We start from the raw sequence: 17,690 nt of genomic DNA on the forward strand, positions 1-17,690 counted from the left end.
GTACTGATAATTTTCCAATCATTAAGTGGCTATAAACCCAGCTGGGTATCACACCCATATATGTTCCTATTTCCAGGCTGGAGAAAGAAATTTAAAAATAGGGAAACAGTTCAAGTAATGAGGAAGTTTACAGGCAAGCTTCAACTTCAGAGTGTTTGTCTTTCTTCATATCTAGTCAGAGAGTTCCCGTCTGGCCTAGATGAGCTCCATGAGGTATCTACAGGCTTTGCTCTCCCCAAGTCGTCGTGCAGCCTGTGTAGCATCTATGTTCAGAAAGGAGTTTTTGATGTTCTAATCTCAAGGAATGGCCCACTATCACGAACATTCCAAGAACTACCTCTTTATGTAGATATGCTCAGGTCCTGCAACTGAGCAGTTAAAACCGTGTCCTTGGAATGTTCTACTTAGTGGTGGAGTATCTGCTAAGAAATCCTCAGGCTAGGGTATGGCTCAGTGATGGAGCTCCTGCTTGGAATCCCCCAGTGAGGGGCTGGGGGCGTGGCTCAGTGGTAGAGCCCCTGCCTAGAATCCTCCAGTGAAGGGCTGGGGGCGTGGCTCAGTGGTAGAGTGTCATCTATTATTTTCAGAACAGGCCTACTTGTCCTATTGCTTTTCTATATGGCTCTGTATCCTTCATTGCACAAAAGTAAACACTTCACAATGTGAGCATGATGCTGTGCACCTGTAATCCTAGCACTTGAGAAGCTAAGTCAGGAGGATCACAATTTCTAGGCTAGCCTGTGCTCTAACAGTGAGATTGATCTCGGAAATCAAGTCCAAACTCAAACCTAACCCACCCCAAATTTTCCTTGCATCTCTCATGCCTGAAGGCTCCTGTGTCGTATAAAACTTTGGTCAAATAAGTACACTATGCTGTCCTCTGACTAAATTGTTCTGTATTTTGGGAGTGGTGGGGGCAGGGGAGGATGAACCACAAATATGAGTCCTTCTGCCAGCCACCCTCTACTGTGGTTCTGATGCTGCCTGGTCTGGGTCCTCAGTGAACAGCTGTGGAGACCCAGCCTCAATCAGTCCCTAATGCTCTGAATGCCACAGGCATCAGGGATGTCCTCCTACCCAACTTCCTTCTTATCTCACAGATGTTTAAAAGTGCTTCTTCCATGATCTTTGATCAGTCTTTTTAGTAAACCATATTTTTGTACTCAGTTTGCTATAGATTATAAAAATTCAATACCCTAAGGATCTTGTTGAGAAGGCTCCAAATAAATAAAAAATAAAAGAGTGGGCCAACGAGATGGCTCAAGGAGGTAAAAGGGATTGCTGCCAAGCCTGACTACTTGAGTTCAATCCCTGAGACCCACATAGTGGCAGGAGAGAACTGACTCCTGCACATTGTCCTCTGACTTCCACACGTGGGCTGTGGCACAAATACACACACCAACTAAGTTTTGTTTTTGTTTTCAAAGGAAGGAAATGGGACTAGAGAGATATCTTACTGCTCCATCATGAGAGGTTGTAGTGAGAATTTTAGTTTCTTTAAAAGCACAGAAATGTAAGAATGTTTTAATCCCTGGTGTGGGATATGAGGCTGCTTCAGACTGTCCATGGCACCTGACTGTGATTTGCTTCGTGCTCTAGCAGGGGCGTGGTTTTGACAGCTGCAGATAGTTTCTGAGAGCGTATGCAGTTTGGAATTCTGGGGACTTTCAGAGGATAAATAAATGCTGGAGCCCTGGGTTGGTGTTTGTCAAGTAGTCGCGTGCAAAGAGATGAAAAGAAGAAGTTAGAGATCCTGACAGCAAAGCTCAAACTTGCCCCAAGGAACTTGATGCCTCTAGTCAGCAGGAAGGAGTCTAAGGACATTATCATCACCCTCTTCCCCTCTAATCCTTTTTTCTCTCCTTCCTAGTGTTGGGGGGTTTGGAAGGGTGGAAGAAAGAAGAGCCTGCAAAGAAGTGGAACTGGGATCCATGAATCTTCATCAGTGACTCACAAAGGCCTGTAACTCAAATGCCCTCTTCTGGGCTCCAGGGGCTTACCCACAATACACTAACAATGCGATAAAAAAATATTTTAAAAACTGAAAAAAGACTGTTGTGATTTTTCCTGTTCCTCTCCCTCCCGCCCTTCCTTTGGGGACTAAACTCAGGACCTTACATACATAAGCAGTGTATCAGTAGGTTATATCTCTGTACGTTTTCCCCCATTTTTTATTTTATTTTACTTTTTTGTCTTACAGTAGGCCCTTGCCAATTGCCCAGACTGGCCTTGAATGAAAGAGTCTCCTATCTCACTCAGATTTCTCAGTGGCAGGCATGGCACCCACACCACCAAGCCTGGCTCCCCGTGTATTTTTTTTTTTTACGTGAAAAACTGTAAAGGTGCTTGCTGTTAATTGTTTAAAACAATGAGCAACAACAGAGGAAAACATAACCTCCCCATACCCCCAAACAATAATGCCTTTATTGAAATTGAGAGCCAGGCTTGGTGGCTAGGACTGCAATCCCAGTATTTGGGAGTATTGTGGAGTCAAGAGGATCACAAGTTAGGGGCTAGCCTGGGCTGAGACTGAATACACAAAGGAACACTAAACTCTCCAGCAAAGTCCAAATCACAAAAACAAACAAGAAAAAATGTCGCTCCCCTTTAAAAGAGATCCAGTCTAGCCTGGAACTTAACTTGGTAGACAAGGATGATCTTGAATTTCTGATCCTCCTGCCTCTACCTTCCAAGTGCTGGGATTATAAGCTTGCCACCAGTAAGCCTAGTTGTGAAGAGTTGGGGGTGGGGTAGGGTGGGGATATCCAGTTGAGGTCTAGGCAAGCACTCAACTTCAGCTCAACAGCCTAACTACATCCCAACTCTAAACCCCAAAATCCAAACATGCTCCCTGAACCTCCCCCTCCCCCCAACTTCCATGCCCCAACAAAAAGCCTAAACCTAAGCCAACCAAACAAAACTAACTAATGATTGAGAGTAACAAAGTTTAATAGGATGGGAGGAATGAAGCGGAAGCCTCTGAATTCACTCAGCTGATTCTTATCTGTTGGCAGTGTGGTTTCTCTCTCTGGCCCAAGCAATTAAAATAAATCAGAGGGCGGGTTTGGTTTCCAGTCTTTGGAACTCCTGGGTCTCAGGAAAAGGAGTAGGTTGTGAAGACCCAACAGGGCCATACATCCGCGTGCGTGGCACCAATAAGATGTTCACAGAGTCGGGGTGAGCACAGAAGCATCAACTAAGATGGTCAGAACACTCCCAGGGCCCTAGCAAGAAGGACACAAGGCCTTGCTCCGAAAGTAGCGGAATCCGAGTCTCCAGGCCAGATTTTCCCTCTAGCCATTCCGGGCCAAGCTAAGCGGAGCAGCTAAGCCAAGAGAAAGGGACGTCTTCGTCTGCTGGGATGGAACAAACCCGCCTGCTTAGAGAGCACTGAGAACCCCAAGGGTCCCTCACAGCCCTTAGCAGCCAACATGACTTGACTGCTCCCCGGTCCCGCGCGCTCCCCGCTCTCTCCAGACACCCCCACCCTTTCCGGGTGCGCGCGCAAGAGTGGGCCAGCTTCCCCTAGCTGTGCGCTCCGCAGCCTGCGGGTGGCAGCGGCGTTGGCGACTGGCTCTCGGGGAAGGGGGTGACCAAAGGACCGCGAAGGAGGAGTCGGCGCCGCAGCCGCTCCCCTCGGGACCGCGCCCCGCCTTCCGTTGCCACCTGAGCATCCCCTCTTGGCTCCCAGCCGCTCCGGACTACCCCACCATTCCCTCTGGGAGACCGTGTGTACTCTTAGTGTCGCAGCCGCGGTGTCATTGCATCCGGTGATCGGGACACTCGGATCTTGGTTCCCCTAGGGGCTTGGGACGAGCTGCACCGGCCGTGGTGACGGGCAGCGGGGGCGCCAGCGCGCATCCCTCCCCCGCGACATTTAGAAAGGCGTGTAGACAACTGGTGTGACTTTGGAGGTCCGACTCCTCCTTCCGGCCAGCCTCGCAACGCGCCACCTCCCGAGACAAGCCAGTGTGTCCGGCAGGCCCCGGAGGCTCGTGTAGGGACTTGGAACGTGTCCGGGAACCCGTGGCGCTGTGCGCACTGGTGAGTTTTGCGGGAGGGGTGGGGGCGGAGAGGACGTCGTGCTGGGTCCCTGCTCCCGCCCCTTTCCTGCTGTCTCCCCCCCCCCCACACTTTGAGAGAGTCATTGAGATTTGAGCGTGACTGCGGAGCCTGGAGGATGCAGGCACCGGGCGCGGGGTTTTCCTTCTCCGTGAGTGATGGAGAGAGCCGGTGAGCTGAACAAAGACACCCGCCCTGAGGAGCGGGTCCTTTGCTGAAGAACGCTATTTTCGCCCCGCGACGGCCGCCTGCGGGCGAGAGTGTCGGCCGCGCAACTCCAGGAGTGGCGCGCTCCTCCGCCGGCTGGCGCAGAGCTGGAGCCTGGCACCTGCGCGCCACTCCAGCCACATCTCCGGAGCATCCCGACTACCACCGGATTGTTCCCGAAGGTTCAAGTCTGCGGAGCAGGTCCAAAGTCCAAAGTCCAAAGGCAACCTGTTTGCTGTTCAACAGGGAGAGAGACCCTGGGACCTTTATCTTTTGCTGTCTGGTAGAAGGGACTGCGTGCTGCGGACGGAGCAGGTATCTCAGCGACACTTTTGCAAGCCAGGGGCTTCCATGTGAGTGATCACGCTTGGTCCCCAACAGCCGCGTCCTCTCAGTGGTCTCTGTGGCCTGAGTATCGCCTGAGTAGCGTTTTGTGGCCAGCGGCAGCTGGGACCCCTAGCCCTTTGCTCCCTCCCCCGGCCATTGTCCGGTCTGTGGGATCTGCGCCGTCTCTGCTCCTGCGCCTCGCAGGTGAGGCTGGTAGAGGCGTGGGTCCAGGGAAAGGACCGGCCGTGTTGTTTGATGGCTTCACTGAGGAGAGTCAAAGTGTTGTTGGTGTTGAACTTGATCGCGGTGGCCGGCTTCGTGATCTTTTTGGCTAAGTGTCGGCCTATCGCGGTGCGCAGCGGAGACGCCTTCCACGAGATCCGGCCTCGCGCAGAGGTGGCCAACCTCAGCGCGCACAGCGCCAGCCCCATCCAGGATGCGGTCCTGAAGCGCTTGTCGCTGCTGGAGGACATCGTCTACCGGCAGCTTAATGGTAAGGACGTGCCATGACGCCTGTGGGTCGTGGTGCAAGCAGGGCATAGGGTGATCTCCCTGGCTCTCTGTATCTTAAGCTGACATCTGAACCAGCCTGATCTCTCTCTTCTATCCCTGCTCTGTGCCTGGGACTATTGTAGAAACCACCACCTGATTCTTTTTCCATGATGTACTGCAGCTGGAAGTTTGGTCTTCTGCTAAAAACCTGTCACTACAGTTGACTCTTGGTCTCTGCTTGTGACTCCAGCTTAGACAGAATGGACTGCAGTCTGGGGACGTCTAGAAAGGAAATAGCTGTCAGTTCGTGGTGTTTGATGGGGGAAGCTGGTAGGGAAGTGGGTGTCATGGCTTGTAAAGCGAGAACTTGAATAAATACACTATTGCTTTAGGTTGATTGCATCACTAAGAATGCAGACTCTTTCCTCCGCAGTGCCTGGGTGCAAGGTGGTCTATTAATAAACCAGCCTACCCCGAACCAAGTGGCAACTGAAGTTCAAGTTCTTAGTGGGTCTGGGAAGCAGGGGTTCGTTAACAAAGTTAAGCCAAACAAGGAGGCATGGCATCCAGGTTCGTAGCTTTTTTCCAGAACTCGTCTCATTTAAACTATTCTAAATGAGTTGCCATAAAAGAGGCGGTGTGTGTGTGATTTACTGCTTCCACCTGGTTCAAGGGACTTATGGTCCCTGGACCCTTGCTGTCTTCATATAAAGAAGACATAGTGATTATGGAAGACTGGCTCTCTCTTCCCAACCTTCTGCATGTTACCATGGCCTGGGACTGTCAGCCATTGTAATGACTGCTAATAAGTCAGTCGTTGCTGTGTGCTAGAGAAACAGTACAAGCGCCACACGTTCATGGTAGGACATAACCATTAGTCCTTGGAGGTTCTGGCCCCTCCCCCACAGGAGAACAGAACAAACCAGACTCTGGGAAGTTAACCACAGTGCCCGAGTCCTGACTGGTGTGAATAAGTAGTAGTTTAGACTCTGGTTGACCACAAAGCCCATGTTCTTGGCTATAAGGTATACATTTTTTTTTCATGTGTCTATGTGCAGGGGTGTGTATGTGTGTGTGTGTGTGTGTGTGTGTGTGTGTACACTTGGAGGCTGGGGCCAACCTTGAATGTCATTCCTCAGGTACATTTACCTTAGATTTTTTTTTGAGATAAGGGTCTCTCTCTGATCTGGCACTCAATCACAGAGTAAGTGAAGCGGGCTGACCAGCAACCCCAGGAATTCAGCTCTGGGGTTACAAGTACATGATACTTTTTTATATGAGTTTTAGGGACTGAACTCAGAGGTCCTCAGGCTTGCCTGGCAAGTATTTTACCAACGAAATCATTTAGCACCAAAGACAAAAATTTCTATCTACATAATTTAAAATTGTGTGTGTGTTTATGTGTGTGCATGTTGTATTGTACTGTATTGTATTGTATTGTATTGTATTGTATTGTATTGTATTGTATTGTATTGTATTGTATTGTATTGTATTGTATTGTATTTGGAGAAGGTACACACATAACACAGACCACATATGGAGACCAGAGAACAATTTACTATAGTTAGCTCTCTCGTCTACCGTGAGATCCTGAAGATGGATCTTACCTCCTTAGACTTCACTGTCTTTACTCACTAGGCTACCCGACTAGCCACAGACTCTGAGTTTAAAAGTATATATATTTTGGATAAATGAACTACATGGCTCTATAGGTACAACCATAACCCGTGTAAACTTGACCAGCCTTGTGACAGGTGGCCGAGGACTGGGGAAGACAGCTTTTTTTCTTGCCCTTTGATGATCCCTTCTGGGTAATTCTAGGAGAAGGGATATGAGCAGCCTCCTGCATTCATGAAAAGATGTCCTGGTCATCTTAGCATCATATTGTAAGTATCCCATGGGCTTTGATGCACTTTTTAGCGTTCACAAGTTTTAGCAGTTTTTAGCATTTGTACTTCTCACTCATCATGAGGCCAGATCATGAGAGCAGCCCACCAAGGCTGTGTTGAAGCTCTTCTCCCAAACCCCTCAAGACAAAACAGATCAAACACGACTGAACCCCTCACTTCACTTCTGGAGCAATTAAAAGTATATGGTCTCAACACTCTGGAGGTGAAGCAGGAGGATCAGGCATGCAAGGCCAGCCTGGCTCAACCAGGTTAGGGAGGCAGGAGTTGTTTTTCCGAATTGATACCTGTAGAAACACGTTCATAAGATACCGCCCCTCTCCCCAAATAGTCAGAGCTTGCTCACTCTCAAGCCACATGCAGGGACACAGGTCATTGTAGCAATAGTTTACATTAGGGACATAAAATATGTTATGGCCACATCTCTTAATGGGAATCATAAAAATTCTATGTAGTACTATTTATTTGTTATTTATTTATTTATTTATTTATTTATTTATTGTGGTGTGGATGCATATGTGTACACATGCATGTGTAAGTTAGGGGGGGATCAGTATCTGGTGTCTTCCTCCATCATTTCTCCACCTCACCCCCCCCCCTTATTTTGAACCATAATCTCTCACTCAGCCTGGAGTCTGCCAATTTGGTTAGACTGGTTGACCAGCAAGCTCCAGTGGCCATCTCTACTCAGCACTAGGTTCACAGGCAAAGACTAGCAAGTCCTTTCCCCAATGAGTCATTTTCTCAGATCACTGTGTAGTGTTTTTTTTTGTTTTGTTTTGTTTTGTTTTGTTTTTAGGTGTAGCAGATGTGCACGGCCCCCTTAGTGTTTGCAATAACCCTGCAAGACACTTGTTCTTATTTGTCCCTTTGAGACTTTGCTGGCAGTTACCCAGTGACTTTTGGGGCTTTAAAATGAGCCTGGGCCTTGTTACTTTAGGGTGGAAGCTCTTGGCTGCTGGGCCCACTCACCTGCCTGGACATTACTATCAAAATGACTTGCATCACCTATACGGGTTCAGAACTCATGGCTCCATGTCCTAGGGACCCTTTTTCAATAGGCAGAGAGTAGGGTTTGAGACTTTGCCTCTAATGAACTCCTTGATCTCCATCAGAGACTCCTCTGCCTATACCAGATTGAGTAAGGACAGAAAACACAAATGACAAAGCCAGCAGGCTGGCTGGGTAGGACTTGCAAAGAAGCCAAGATTTGCTCCCAAGGGGTGCTGGGTCTTGGATGCTTTCTCTTAGCTTTCTGCTTTGTAGAGAACGTCCATGCTAGGGAGCTGTGGGTATAGTTCAGTTGGTTGAGCCCTTCCCTAGCACCACATAAACAAGGAGTGGTGGCACAAACTTCCAAGCTCAGCCCTAGGGAGGAGAAAGGAAGATTAAGACTTCAAGATAAGCACTAGCTATCTACAGAGCTCAACGCCAGCCTGGGCTAAATAAGACCTTGGCTCAAAATGAAAGGATGGGAGGGAGAGAGGGAGGAAGAGAGGGGAGCAGGGAGGGAGGGAGAGGAGAAAAGTAGAAGAAGAATTGACTGGTTGAATGGGGAGTTGGGAAGAAGGAAGGCTCAAAGCTCGCTTAGTGAAGTCCAGTTGAGAGTTTTTCTTGGGCAAGCTATGACTTCCAACTGTGACTTGGCAGAATTTGTCTTTCTGGGTACTGAAGGTGATTTGTAGGAACATGTAACCTGGCAGTAAGAGCAAGAGAAAGTGGTGATGTAGAGAATCCCTTCCTTGTCTCCACCCTGCCCTCAGGGGCACCAGCTTGTGTCTGTCCTTGTTTTGGGTACTGTGTGTTCCTTCTGTTATACTAGGCTGCCTGCTGCCAGGAGGCTGTGAGAGGAAGGGGCGGACTCTTCTGGCATATGGAGAGATGGGGGCCAGGGCTTCATTTGTATCTGTCTATGCTGTGCCCCTGTCTCCACCTGTTGCCACTGACAACAAAGTAGACCAGGAACTCAAGGGTCCTGCTCCTGAGCTGGAGCTAGGCACTGGCACATGGCAGGCACTCATGTACAGCTCCTTAGTGTCATACGAAGCTGGCATTTTCAGAGTTGCACAGAGCTGGTCTAGGGATATAGTTCAGTGGTAGAATGCTTGCTTTGTACGTTCAAAGTTCCAAGTCCGATCTCTAGAGCAACAGAAGACATACAAATAAACAAAAACCTCCCGGGGTTACTTAAATTCCTCCTGTGGCCTCTTTAGGTCTCGCAAGAGAGATTCTCAGAGATTCCACCTTCCTCTGGCTGGGTTTTGGTTTGCTTGGTTGTTTTTGCTTGTTTTGAGGCTGGATCTCAGGTGTCCTAGGCTAGCCTCAAACTCCTTAAATAGCCAAGGATGACCTTGAACTCCTAATCCTCCTGCCTCTACTACCCCAGTGCAGGGATCACAAGTCTGCCCAGGCAGTTTGTTCTTTGATTGACTTCACCTCTGCTTACTTACTGAGATACACCACATTGACCTCAGGTTTCCTAGCTTCCACATTGCAACGCAGTCTGAGAAGAGCCGGTTATACTGGAATTTACTGCACACTCCTCAATTCTGTCCGTCCTTCCAAGCTTGGCTCTTGTGGGTGAGGGTTGTTGAATGTTATGTGGGCCACAGTCCTGATGCTCGGAGCTGTTCAAGGCCTTAGTGACGTCACTTTGCAGGTCTCAGCCTGAACTCTTACTCCTCAGTGTGTTTAACTTTGGAGTCCAGAAATGACTCTAGGCTTTTTTAAAGGGCTGGCATCCTCTTTTAGACTTTTACATCCTACCTCCGTCTTTTTGCCATCTGTGCCTTGTGTATACGGTAGGCAGTTGAGGTTTATTGATAGCTGGCTGGGAGCTGGTTTTCAGGAGGGAAATGATAGCCATAGAGAAAATAACCTAGAGCTTGCAAAAGCTGGGATGGGTGTGGTGAAGGGAGAGGGTAGGAAGAACTTAGCTGGAAAGACAGAATGTGAGAAAACCGTCTTCGTAATTAATGTCTCCATTATCTGGCCTGTGCCTTCTTGCTTCCGCCATCTTGACTTTACAATCATGGCTATGCCACCTGGCCACTGCTTTCTTGCTTCTGACACACGGCCTTTACCATGCTGACTCTGTCATCATCTTCAAACCATCTTTCCTCATCTGTCCTTACCCTCACCACCTTGCCTTCCTCACCTTGCCCTCCCATTCTGCCCCCCAACATCCTGCCTCTTTCATCGTGCCTGTCCTATCTCGAAGTGGCTCTGCTCTTTTCCTTCCTGAATGAGAGGAATCAGCTTCATCAAGGAGCTCGGAAGCAAGTGGTATCACCAGGTTAGGCACGAGCCAGTATCAGTATATTTGGGACTATGACTTTCTGAGTATAATTTGATATTCTCTCATATAGCATAAAATAAACTCATAGATCATCTGGAAAAAATCTTTTAAAAACCATACCGAAGAAAGCAAAACTCTTTTATAATCTGAAAAACAAACAAACAAACAACAACAACAACAACAACAACAAAAACCAGTTGCTTGAAGGTCCTTCTAGACCCAGACACCGATTTCATTGTCAGAAATCCCCAGGTCACAAGGTACGTAATTTTTGGTTTCCTATCACCTTTTCTGTCACCTTCTAAGGAAGTTATTTATTTCTCTCATTTCAGAGATGAGAAAGGTGAGAAACAGAGATATTGTTAGACTTAGCTGGTGTGATTCGGCAAGAGAGGGTTAGGAATATGGCTATCCTCCTCCGTTCCAGTACCCTTGCAATGAGTAGAGGGGGGGGAGGGGGGTTTGCTCGAGCTCCTCCCCCTGCCCCCCCCCCAGGTACCCAGTGCAGTGAATTGGAAGTGGGAACAGGCAAGCTTCGGCCCTGTTCTCTGTCAGCCCTGGGCAGCTGTGTCGTAAGAGGAAATGCAATTGATTTCGAGTTAGTTTCCAAATTTAGATTTCAGAGGGATATTGAATAGAAGAAGCAAGGTTGCTTGGAGAAATTGAAAAATCTTGGCGGAAATAGAGAGAAGTCAAAATTACCTACCCTGTTCCTGCCTCTAAGCCACATGAGTGGACGGAGCAGAAATCTAAAACGGGGGGGGGGGGGGAGGAGAAAACAACAAAAACCAAAACCCTAAAACATTTCCAGATAACCCAAGGCCTATACACCAAAAATCTCTTGGCAGGGAAAGTGAGTTGGTACCGGGGCATAGGGGAACATCTGCCCTCTTTTGACTGCAGGTTAGAGAGAGAAAGAGCAGGGCTGTGGGCAGCGAAGGCTGGCCTCAAGCTCCCTATGTAGTTGAGGGTGACCTGTAACTCCTTATTTTCTGACCACCACTTCTACAGTGCTGGGATGATGGGCGTGTATCACAGTGACCAGTTCTGTTTCCCCTCTGCCAGCCAGGCCAGGCCAGTCATTTGAAAGGCTGGCCATCTTTGGTAAATGGCAGAGCCAAGCCTTACCTTGTTTCTCCATTTTCCTAGGTAGATGAAGGCACCTTTACATAGACCGCGCGTGCTGAGTGGTACCTACATTTCTTTGGGGAGAGGGCTAAGAGGAAGAAAGACAGACAAGAAATATTTGTATTAAATCTAACTCCTGCAGGGCTGAGGAGACAGATCAGTGGTAAGGGGGCTCGCTACTCTTGTAAAGGGCTGGAGTTCGGTTCCCCAATATCCACATGGTGGCTCACAATCATCCCTAACTCCAGTTCTAGGGAATCCTGCACCCTCTTCTGGCCTTCAGAGACACCAGGCATGCACATACGTGCAGCAAACGAGCCGTGCACATAAAATAAAAATAATAAATAAGTCTTTTAAAAAACAATGCCTTGAGAGATGGCTCAGTAGTTAAGAGCGTTGGCTGCTTTTGCAGGGAATCTGAGTTCTATTTTCACCAGGCCAGATGTTACACAACCACTCGTAACTCCAGCTCTACGGCAGAGGTCCTCAGCCTTCCTAATGCTGTGACCCTTTAACACAGTTCCTCATGGTATGGTGATTCCCCCAACCATTTCTATGCTACTTTGTAACTTTGATTTTGCTACTGTTACAAATCATCATGTAAATATTTGAGTTGCAGGATATCTGATATGTGACCCCTGTGATAGGGTCGTTTGACCTCCCCCATCCCCAAAGGGGTTGCAACCCACAGGTTGAGAACCACTACTCTAGGGAGTCTAAAGACCTCTCTGGCCTCTGGGGGCACCTGCATACACAGAAACACACACACATATAATAAATAAAAATTAACATTTAAATTGACAGGCAAACCAGAAACCCACTGCAGAGGACCAATCCTGCGTGCCTTCCCCATGCTTGGTACAGCGCCATCCAGCAGGGTCTGGGGACAAGGTTAAGTGATGGTCTAGAAGACATGGTCCATGGAGTCTGGGTGCTGGGGCCAGGCTCATCCCTTTAGCCCTGGCATCTGGTTGAAGCTGGGTCCTTCTGGAGAAATGAGGAACTCCATTCTTGGATAGTATAGCCATGCAGATAGGTCTGTTTGAGTAGTGTGTGTTGGGTACCGTGCCAGTGGGGAGCAGCTGCTTTCTGCCCGTCCCAGGGGCAGCAAGGGAAACAGCCAGCATCTTCCTCCTCTTCTTCCTCTTCCTCTTCTTCCTCCTCCTCCTCCTCTTCCTCCAATTCCTCCTCCTCCTCTTCTTCTTCCTCCTCTTCTTCCTCTTCCTCCCCTTTCTCCTCTTCTTCCTCTTCCTCATTGAAGAGATTCAACCACCTCTGACCTTTGCTTGCTGCTAAATTGGGAAGCACCCTGATTGGAAAGGGAGAAAGCTCAGCCACGAGGCTGAAGAATGTCAGGAAGCAAAGGAGCTTAGGCAAGAGAGGCCTGAGGCCCCGAGACAGCTGAAATCAGACAACCTTTGAGTCTTTGGGATAGCATCAGAAGAAAGGTTGTGAAGGAGTGTCAGACAGGGCCGGTTTCATTTCCAGATCTGTCAAGTTATGAATGCTGTGATTTTTAGGTCAGTGGCTTCACTTTTTAGCTATAAAGTGGGGTCATGGTATGTCAGGATGAATTGAGAATAAAAACCTAGGCTACAGGGGTGGGTAGTGCTAGGGTGGCGGTTTGGTTGGTACCCAACTTGCTGCTCAAGCAAGAGGATCTTGAATTCAAATCTTCAGAAGCCATATTAAAAGAAAAACCTGGGTGTGTTGGCACCTATTTATAATCCCAATGCTAGAGAGACAGAGATCTGTGGCTTTGCAATCCAGCTAGCCGAGCCAAATTGTAAGCCCTAGGTTCAATGAGAGACCCTGTCTCAAAAAGCAAGTTAGATGGCACCCAAGGAACAGCAGCCAAAGCTGACCTCTGACCTCTACATGTACACGTACACATTTACATACAGAACCATGAGTGTCTGCCCACACATTCGTCGGCACTCCCCACACGTGCTTATGTTTGCACACGTGCACACACACGTACACATATGAATACCCGTGCTGTTGGCAGCTGTAGCAATGTCAACTGGTTAAAAGGCATCGATGTCCTGACTCCCCGTAACGTCTCCAAACATCTCCAATGCCCATGGGTGTCTTAGACCATAGCAGTTGCTCAATAAATACTTCCCAAGCAAGCCAAACCCCAGCAAGGGTTGTTTGAAAGCAAAGTATGACCATGGTTATATCATCCCAGGGGGATAGGAGGGGGCCGTTTTTGTTCGAGTATTCTTCTTGTCACTTTTGAGACAGGGTCTTACCTAGCGCCAGCAGGCCTCACATTCGTGATCTCAGCCTCCTCATTCCTGGGGTTACAGCTGGGTGCCATCGTGACTGGCTCTGCCATGTCCTACCCCTCGACCCAGCGACCTGTTAGTTACTACACTCTCATTTGAGAGGTTTGCATCACAAAAATATTGCAAAAATTAAAACTCAAAATGTTTTAAGGAGGTCCCTGACTCTGTGTTGGGCTACAAGTCGCCAGACTAATTTGTGATTCTTTGTCTCCTTCGTGTGTTTGCCGGAAGCTGTTCTTTATTTCATTTTCTTTTCCTCCTTATCTCCCTCCCCTCCCCCGACTTACAATGGCTTTAGAGGCCCAGGAGAAGAAATGGCAGCCTATCACAACAGCCTAGCCCCTTCGCCAAGGTTTCATTTTCCATAGTTTTAATTATTAGGGGCCATGGTCAATCAGCAGCACAGTAAGAAGTTTTGAGAGAGAGAAGAGGAGGGAGGGAGAGAGGGAGAGATGGAGGGATAAAGTTTGAGATGCTCACATAACTTTTGTTAGAGTCTGTTGTTATAACTGACTTTTTTATTAGTAGCTACCATTATTAAACTCTTCCTGTGCTCTGTTTATAAGTTAAGTTTAATTATAAGTATGGTGCACGTGTACATACCTCTCTCTCTCTCTGTCTCTCTGTCTCTGTCTCTCTGTCTCTCTCTCTCTCTCTCTGTCTCTCTCTGTCTCTCTCTCTCTCTCTCTGTCTGTCTCTGTCTCTCTGTCTCTGTCTCTCTGTCTCTGTCTCCCTGTCTCTCTCTGTCTCTCTCTCTGCCTCTCTCTCTGCCTCTCTCTCTGTTTCTCTCTCTGTCTCTGTCTCTGTCTCTCTCTCTCTCTGTCTCTCTCTCTCTCTGCCTCTCTCTCTCTCTCTCTCTCTCTCTCTCTCTCTCTCTGCCTCTCTCTCTCTCTCTGTGTGTGTGATTGCAGGTGTTCATGCGGAGATCAGAGAAACACCTCAGGAGTTACATGTCACCTTTCTACCTTATTTGAGACAAGGTCTCTTGCCCCATATGCCAGGCTAGCAGACCTGACAGCTACCAGGAATTCTCCTGACTCGACCTTCTCTTTTGCGGTAGAAGCACTGAAATCACAAAGATATTCTGCAGCATCAGGATTTATGTGGTCTTTTAGGATCTGAACTTTGGACCTCAAACTGTCATGGCAAGTGCTTTACCCACTGACTGCCTGTCCAATCCAGATGTTTTGTGTTTTGTTTTGTAAAAGATTGTTTAGTATTAGGGTTATTAGCTTTATATTACAGTAAGAAATACCAGATACAAATCAACTTTGGAAGAGGAAAATCTCGTCTGGGCTGGTTTGATCAGGCAGCTCCTGGGTGTCCTGCAGTATGTCAGATCCCCCTTTAAAGGATGCTGGCCACTCACATTGATGAGTGAGCATGGCCTTGTCGCCAAGTATAGACAATGCCGACCTAGACTTTGCATGATAATTAAGAACATCTGTGCACACATGTGTATGTATGTACACGTACATGTTCATGTGTGTACAACTGCACATGTGTTAACCTTTATATTTAGACAACGTCTTTCACTCGTCTAGGGCTTGCTCATTGGTTTGGGTTAGCTGACCAGTGACCCACCCCATCCCTGCCCAGTGCTGGGATTACACACATGCACGGCCACACCCAGATTACTACGTCCTTTCTGGGCATGGAACGCAGATCTTCATGCTTGCAAGGCAAGTACTTTAGTCTGCGATTTTGAACCAGCTCCTTACAGAATGTTACACTGAGAGTGGATGTGAGAGGCTGGAGAGGAGGCTCAGCAGTTATGAGCACTTGCTGCTTAATCATGAAGACGAGAATTCAGATTCCATCACCTCACTAGGGGGCTCACGAGTACCCATAGCTCTAGCTCCAAGGGATCGTACGCCTTCCTCTGACCACCAGGAGTCTTCTTCATACAGGTATACATATACTCACACACCTGCATGTGCACAGGTTCAAGGTCATGTGTATGCATGAGTGTAGAGGCCAGGGGTTGACTTTAAGTGCCTTCCTCGATTGTTTTTTTACCTAGAAAGATATGGTGTCGTTGTACGTGTCCCGGCATATGCAGGCCACAGATTACCTATAGAGGTCAAAGGGTAACTTTGGGAGTGGGTTTTCATCTTGTACCTTACTGAGGCAGGGTCTCTCTTGTTATTTGCTAGCTAGCCTGCGAGCTTCTGGGCACTTCTGTCTCTGCCCTGCTTCATGCTAGAGAAGCCGTGTCCCTGGTCTTGTGTTTTAGTTTTTGGTGACAGGTTCTCTCACTGAACTCAGAGATCAGCTAGACAGGCTGTCCAGTGAGCCTTGGGGATCCTCTTGTCTCTACCGTATTCCAGGTCTGGGATTACAGATGTGTATCACATCTGCCTTTTTTGCAGGGGTTCTGCAGATCATGCTTTTGCAGCCAAGCACCTTAAGGACTGACCTGTTTCCCCAGCCTACAGGCTTGAATTCTTATGCCCAATGGGAGCCAAACTCAGGTCCCCTGCAAGAGCAGCGAGTGCTCTTAACCACCAAGTCATCTCTCCAGCCCCTTCTCTCGACATTTAAAAGGATAAAAGAAGATAATTTGGACATCCGTGACCTTTGCCACCTCTTTTCTTCTTCTCTCCCCCACCCCTTTCCTCTTTCAGTACCCCCTTTGCACTTAGAATAAATGCAAGATCGCCATGGATTTGGTGAGACTACTCCCCAGCAATCACTGACGTCAGTCTTTGTAATCTGATGACATGTGGATGACAGTCATCTTTGCCACTGATTGAGTTTTCCCTTCTAATAACAACCTGTCATTCCTAACGGCAGAGCCCCAGCTTCACCATGCACGAGTAAAAATGCTCTGTCATGAAGATGGGTGGCCACATCTTTAAGCCACTATGGAACATGCACGCAGTGAGCATGGACCAGGGTTCCAGAAGAGCCTCTACCTTAGCCAAAAGGTGTGGTTAGCGCTTACCTAAGGGTGTCCTGTTGGCTGTCCAGGGATGTTAGATCCGCTCCTCTGAAGGCAGAATCAGGAGACTTGTGTTTTAGATCTACTTGTATGTGTGGAATGTACATATATGTATGTAAGTACACATGTGTGTGCGTTTTCCTGTGGAGGCCCGAGGTCATCCTTGGATCTTGCAGGGAATTTACCTTGAAGCAGCCAGGCTAGACTGGCCGGCCAGTGAACCAGGATCCTGTCCCTGTAATGCCAATGATAAGTTTATAATATACAGCATGTGTGCACGTGTGAGCGTGCACGCAGACAGAGACAGACAGACAGACAGACACACACACACACACACACACACACATACCCCACAAATATAATTCTTTATCTAGTCAGCTTTTAGCCCTTGAATGTAAGTGAATTGTTGCCATGGTCTGACTACTGAAGAGCTCATTCTTGATCCTCCTGCCTCAGCTCCTCAAGTGCTGGGACTAAAGATATGTAGCCATCATAACTAGCTCCACAATTTTTATTGAGATACGTGCCAGTTTTATTCTATTGCTGTGACAAACACCTTGCCAAAAAACAACTCAGGGAAAAAAATAGGCTTATTATTGGCCTATGGTTCCAGGGGAATCCTGGCGGAGAAAGCATGGCAGCAGGAGCCTGACTCCAGCCTGGCACTCAGGATCCAGAAAGACCTCATTACATCCATAGACAGAAATGAGAGCCGGGGAAGGGAGAGAAATGGGGGCCAGGGTGTAAAATCCCAAAGCCTACTCTCAGTGACATCTTCCAGCAAGGCTCCACTTCCCTAAGAGTCCATAACCTCCCCAAACAGCGCCACCTGCTGGAAAGCAAGTGTTCAAAAAACATGAACCTACAGGGAACTTTCCTTTTTTTCCTTTCCCTTCCCTTCTTCCCTTCTTCCTTTCTTTCTTTCCTTCTTCCCTTCTTCCCTTATTCCTTTCTTCCCTTCTTCCCTTCCTTCTTCCCTTCTTCCTTTCTTCCCTTCTTCCCTTCTTCCCTTCCTTCTTCCCTTCTTCCCTTCT

At 48.0% G+C, this 17,690-nt stretch overlaps 1 protein-coding gene across 1 annotated transcript in view; it reads left to right on the forward strand.

Moving 5' to 3' along the window:
- The first annotated feature begins 4,851 nt into the window (after positions 1 to 4,851).
- The window catches only part of Galnt17 (polypeptide N-acetylgalactosaminyltransferase 17), a 422,194-nt gene continuing 409,355 nt past the window's right edge, over positions 4,852 to 17,690 (forward strand). Inside the window, exon 1 of the mRNA XM_028766121.1 lies at positions 4,852 to 5,089. Within this exon, the coding sequence (XP_028621954.1) occupies positions 4,852 to 5,089 (238 nt within the window). The remainder of the gene's footprint in view (positions 5,090 to 17,690) is intronic.

The sequence above is a fragment of the Grammomys surdaster genome, unplaced genomic scaffold, assembly GCF_004785775.1.
Source record: "Grammomys surdaster isolate TR1022 unplaced genomic scaffold, NIH_TR_1.0 166, whole genome shotgun sequence".
Lineage (NCBI taxonomy): Eukaryota > Metazoa > Chordata > Mammalia > Rodentia > Muridae > Grammomys > Grammomys surdaster.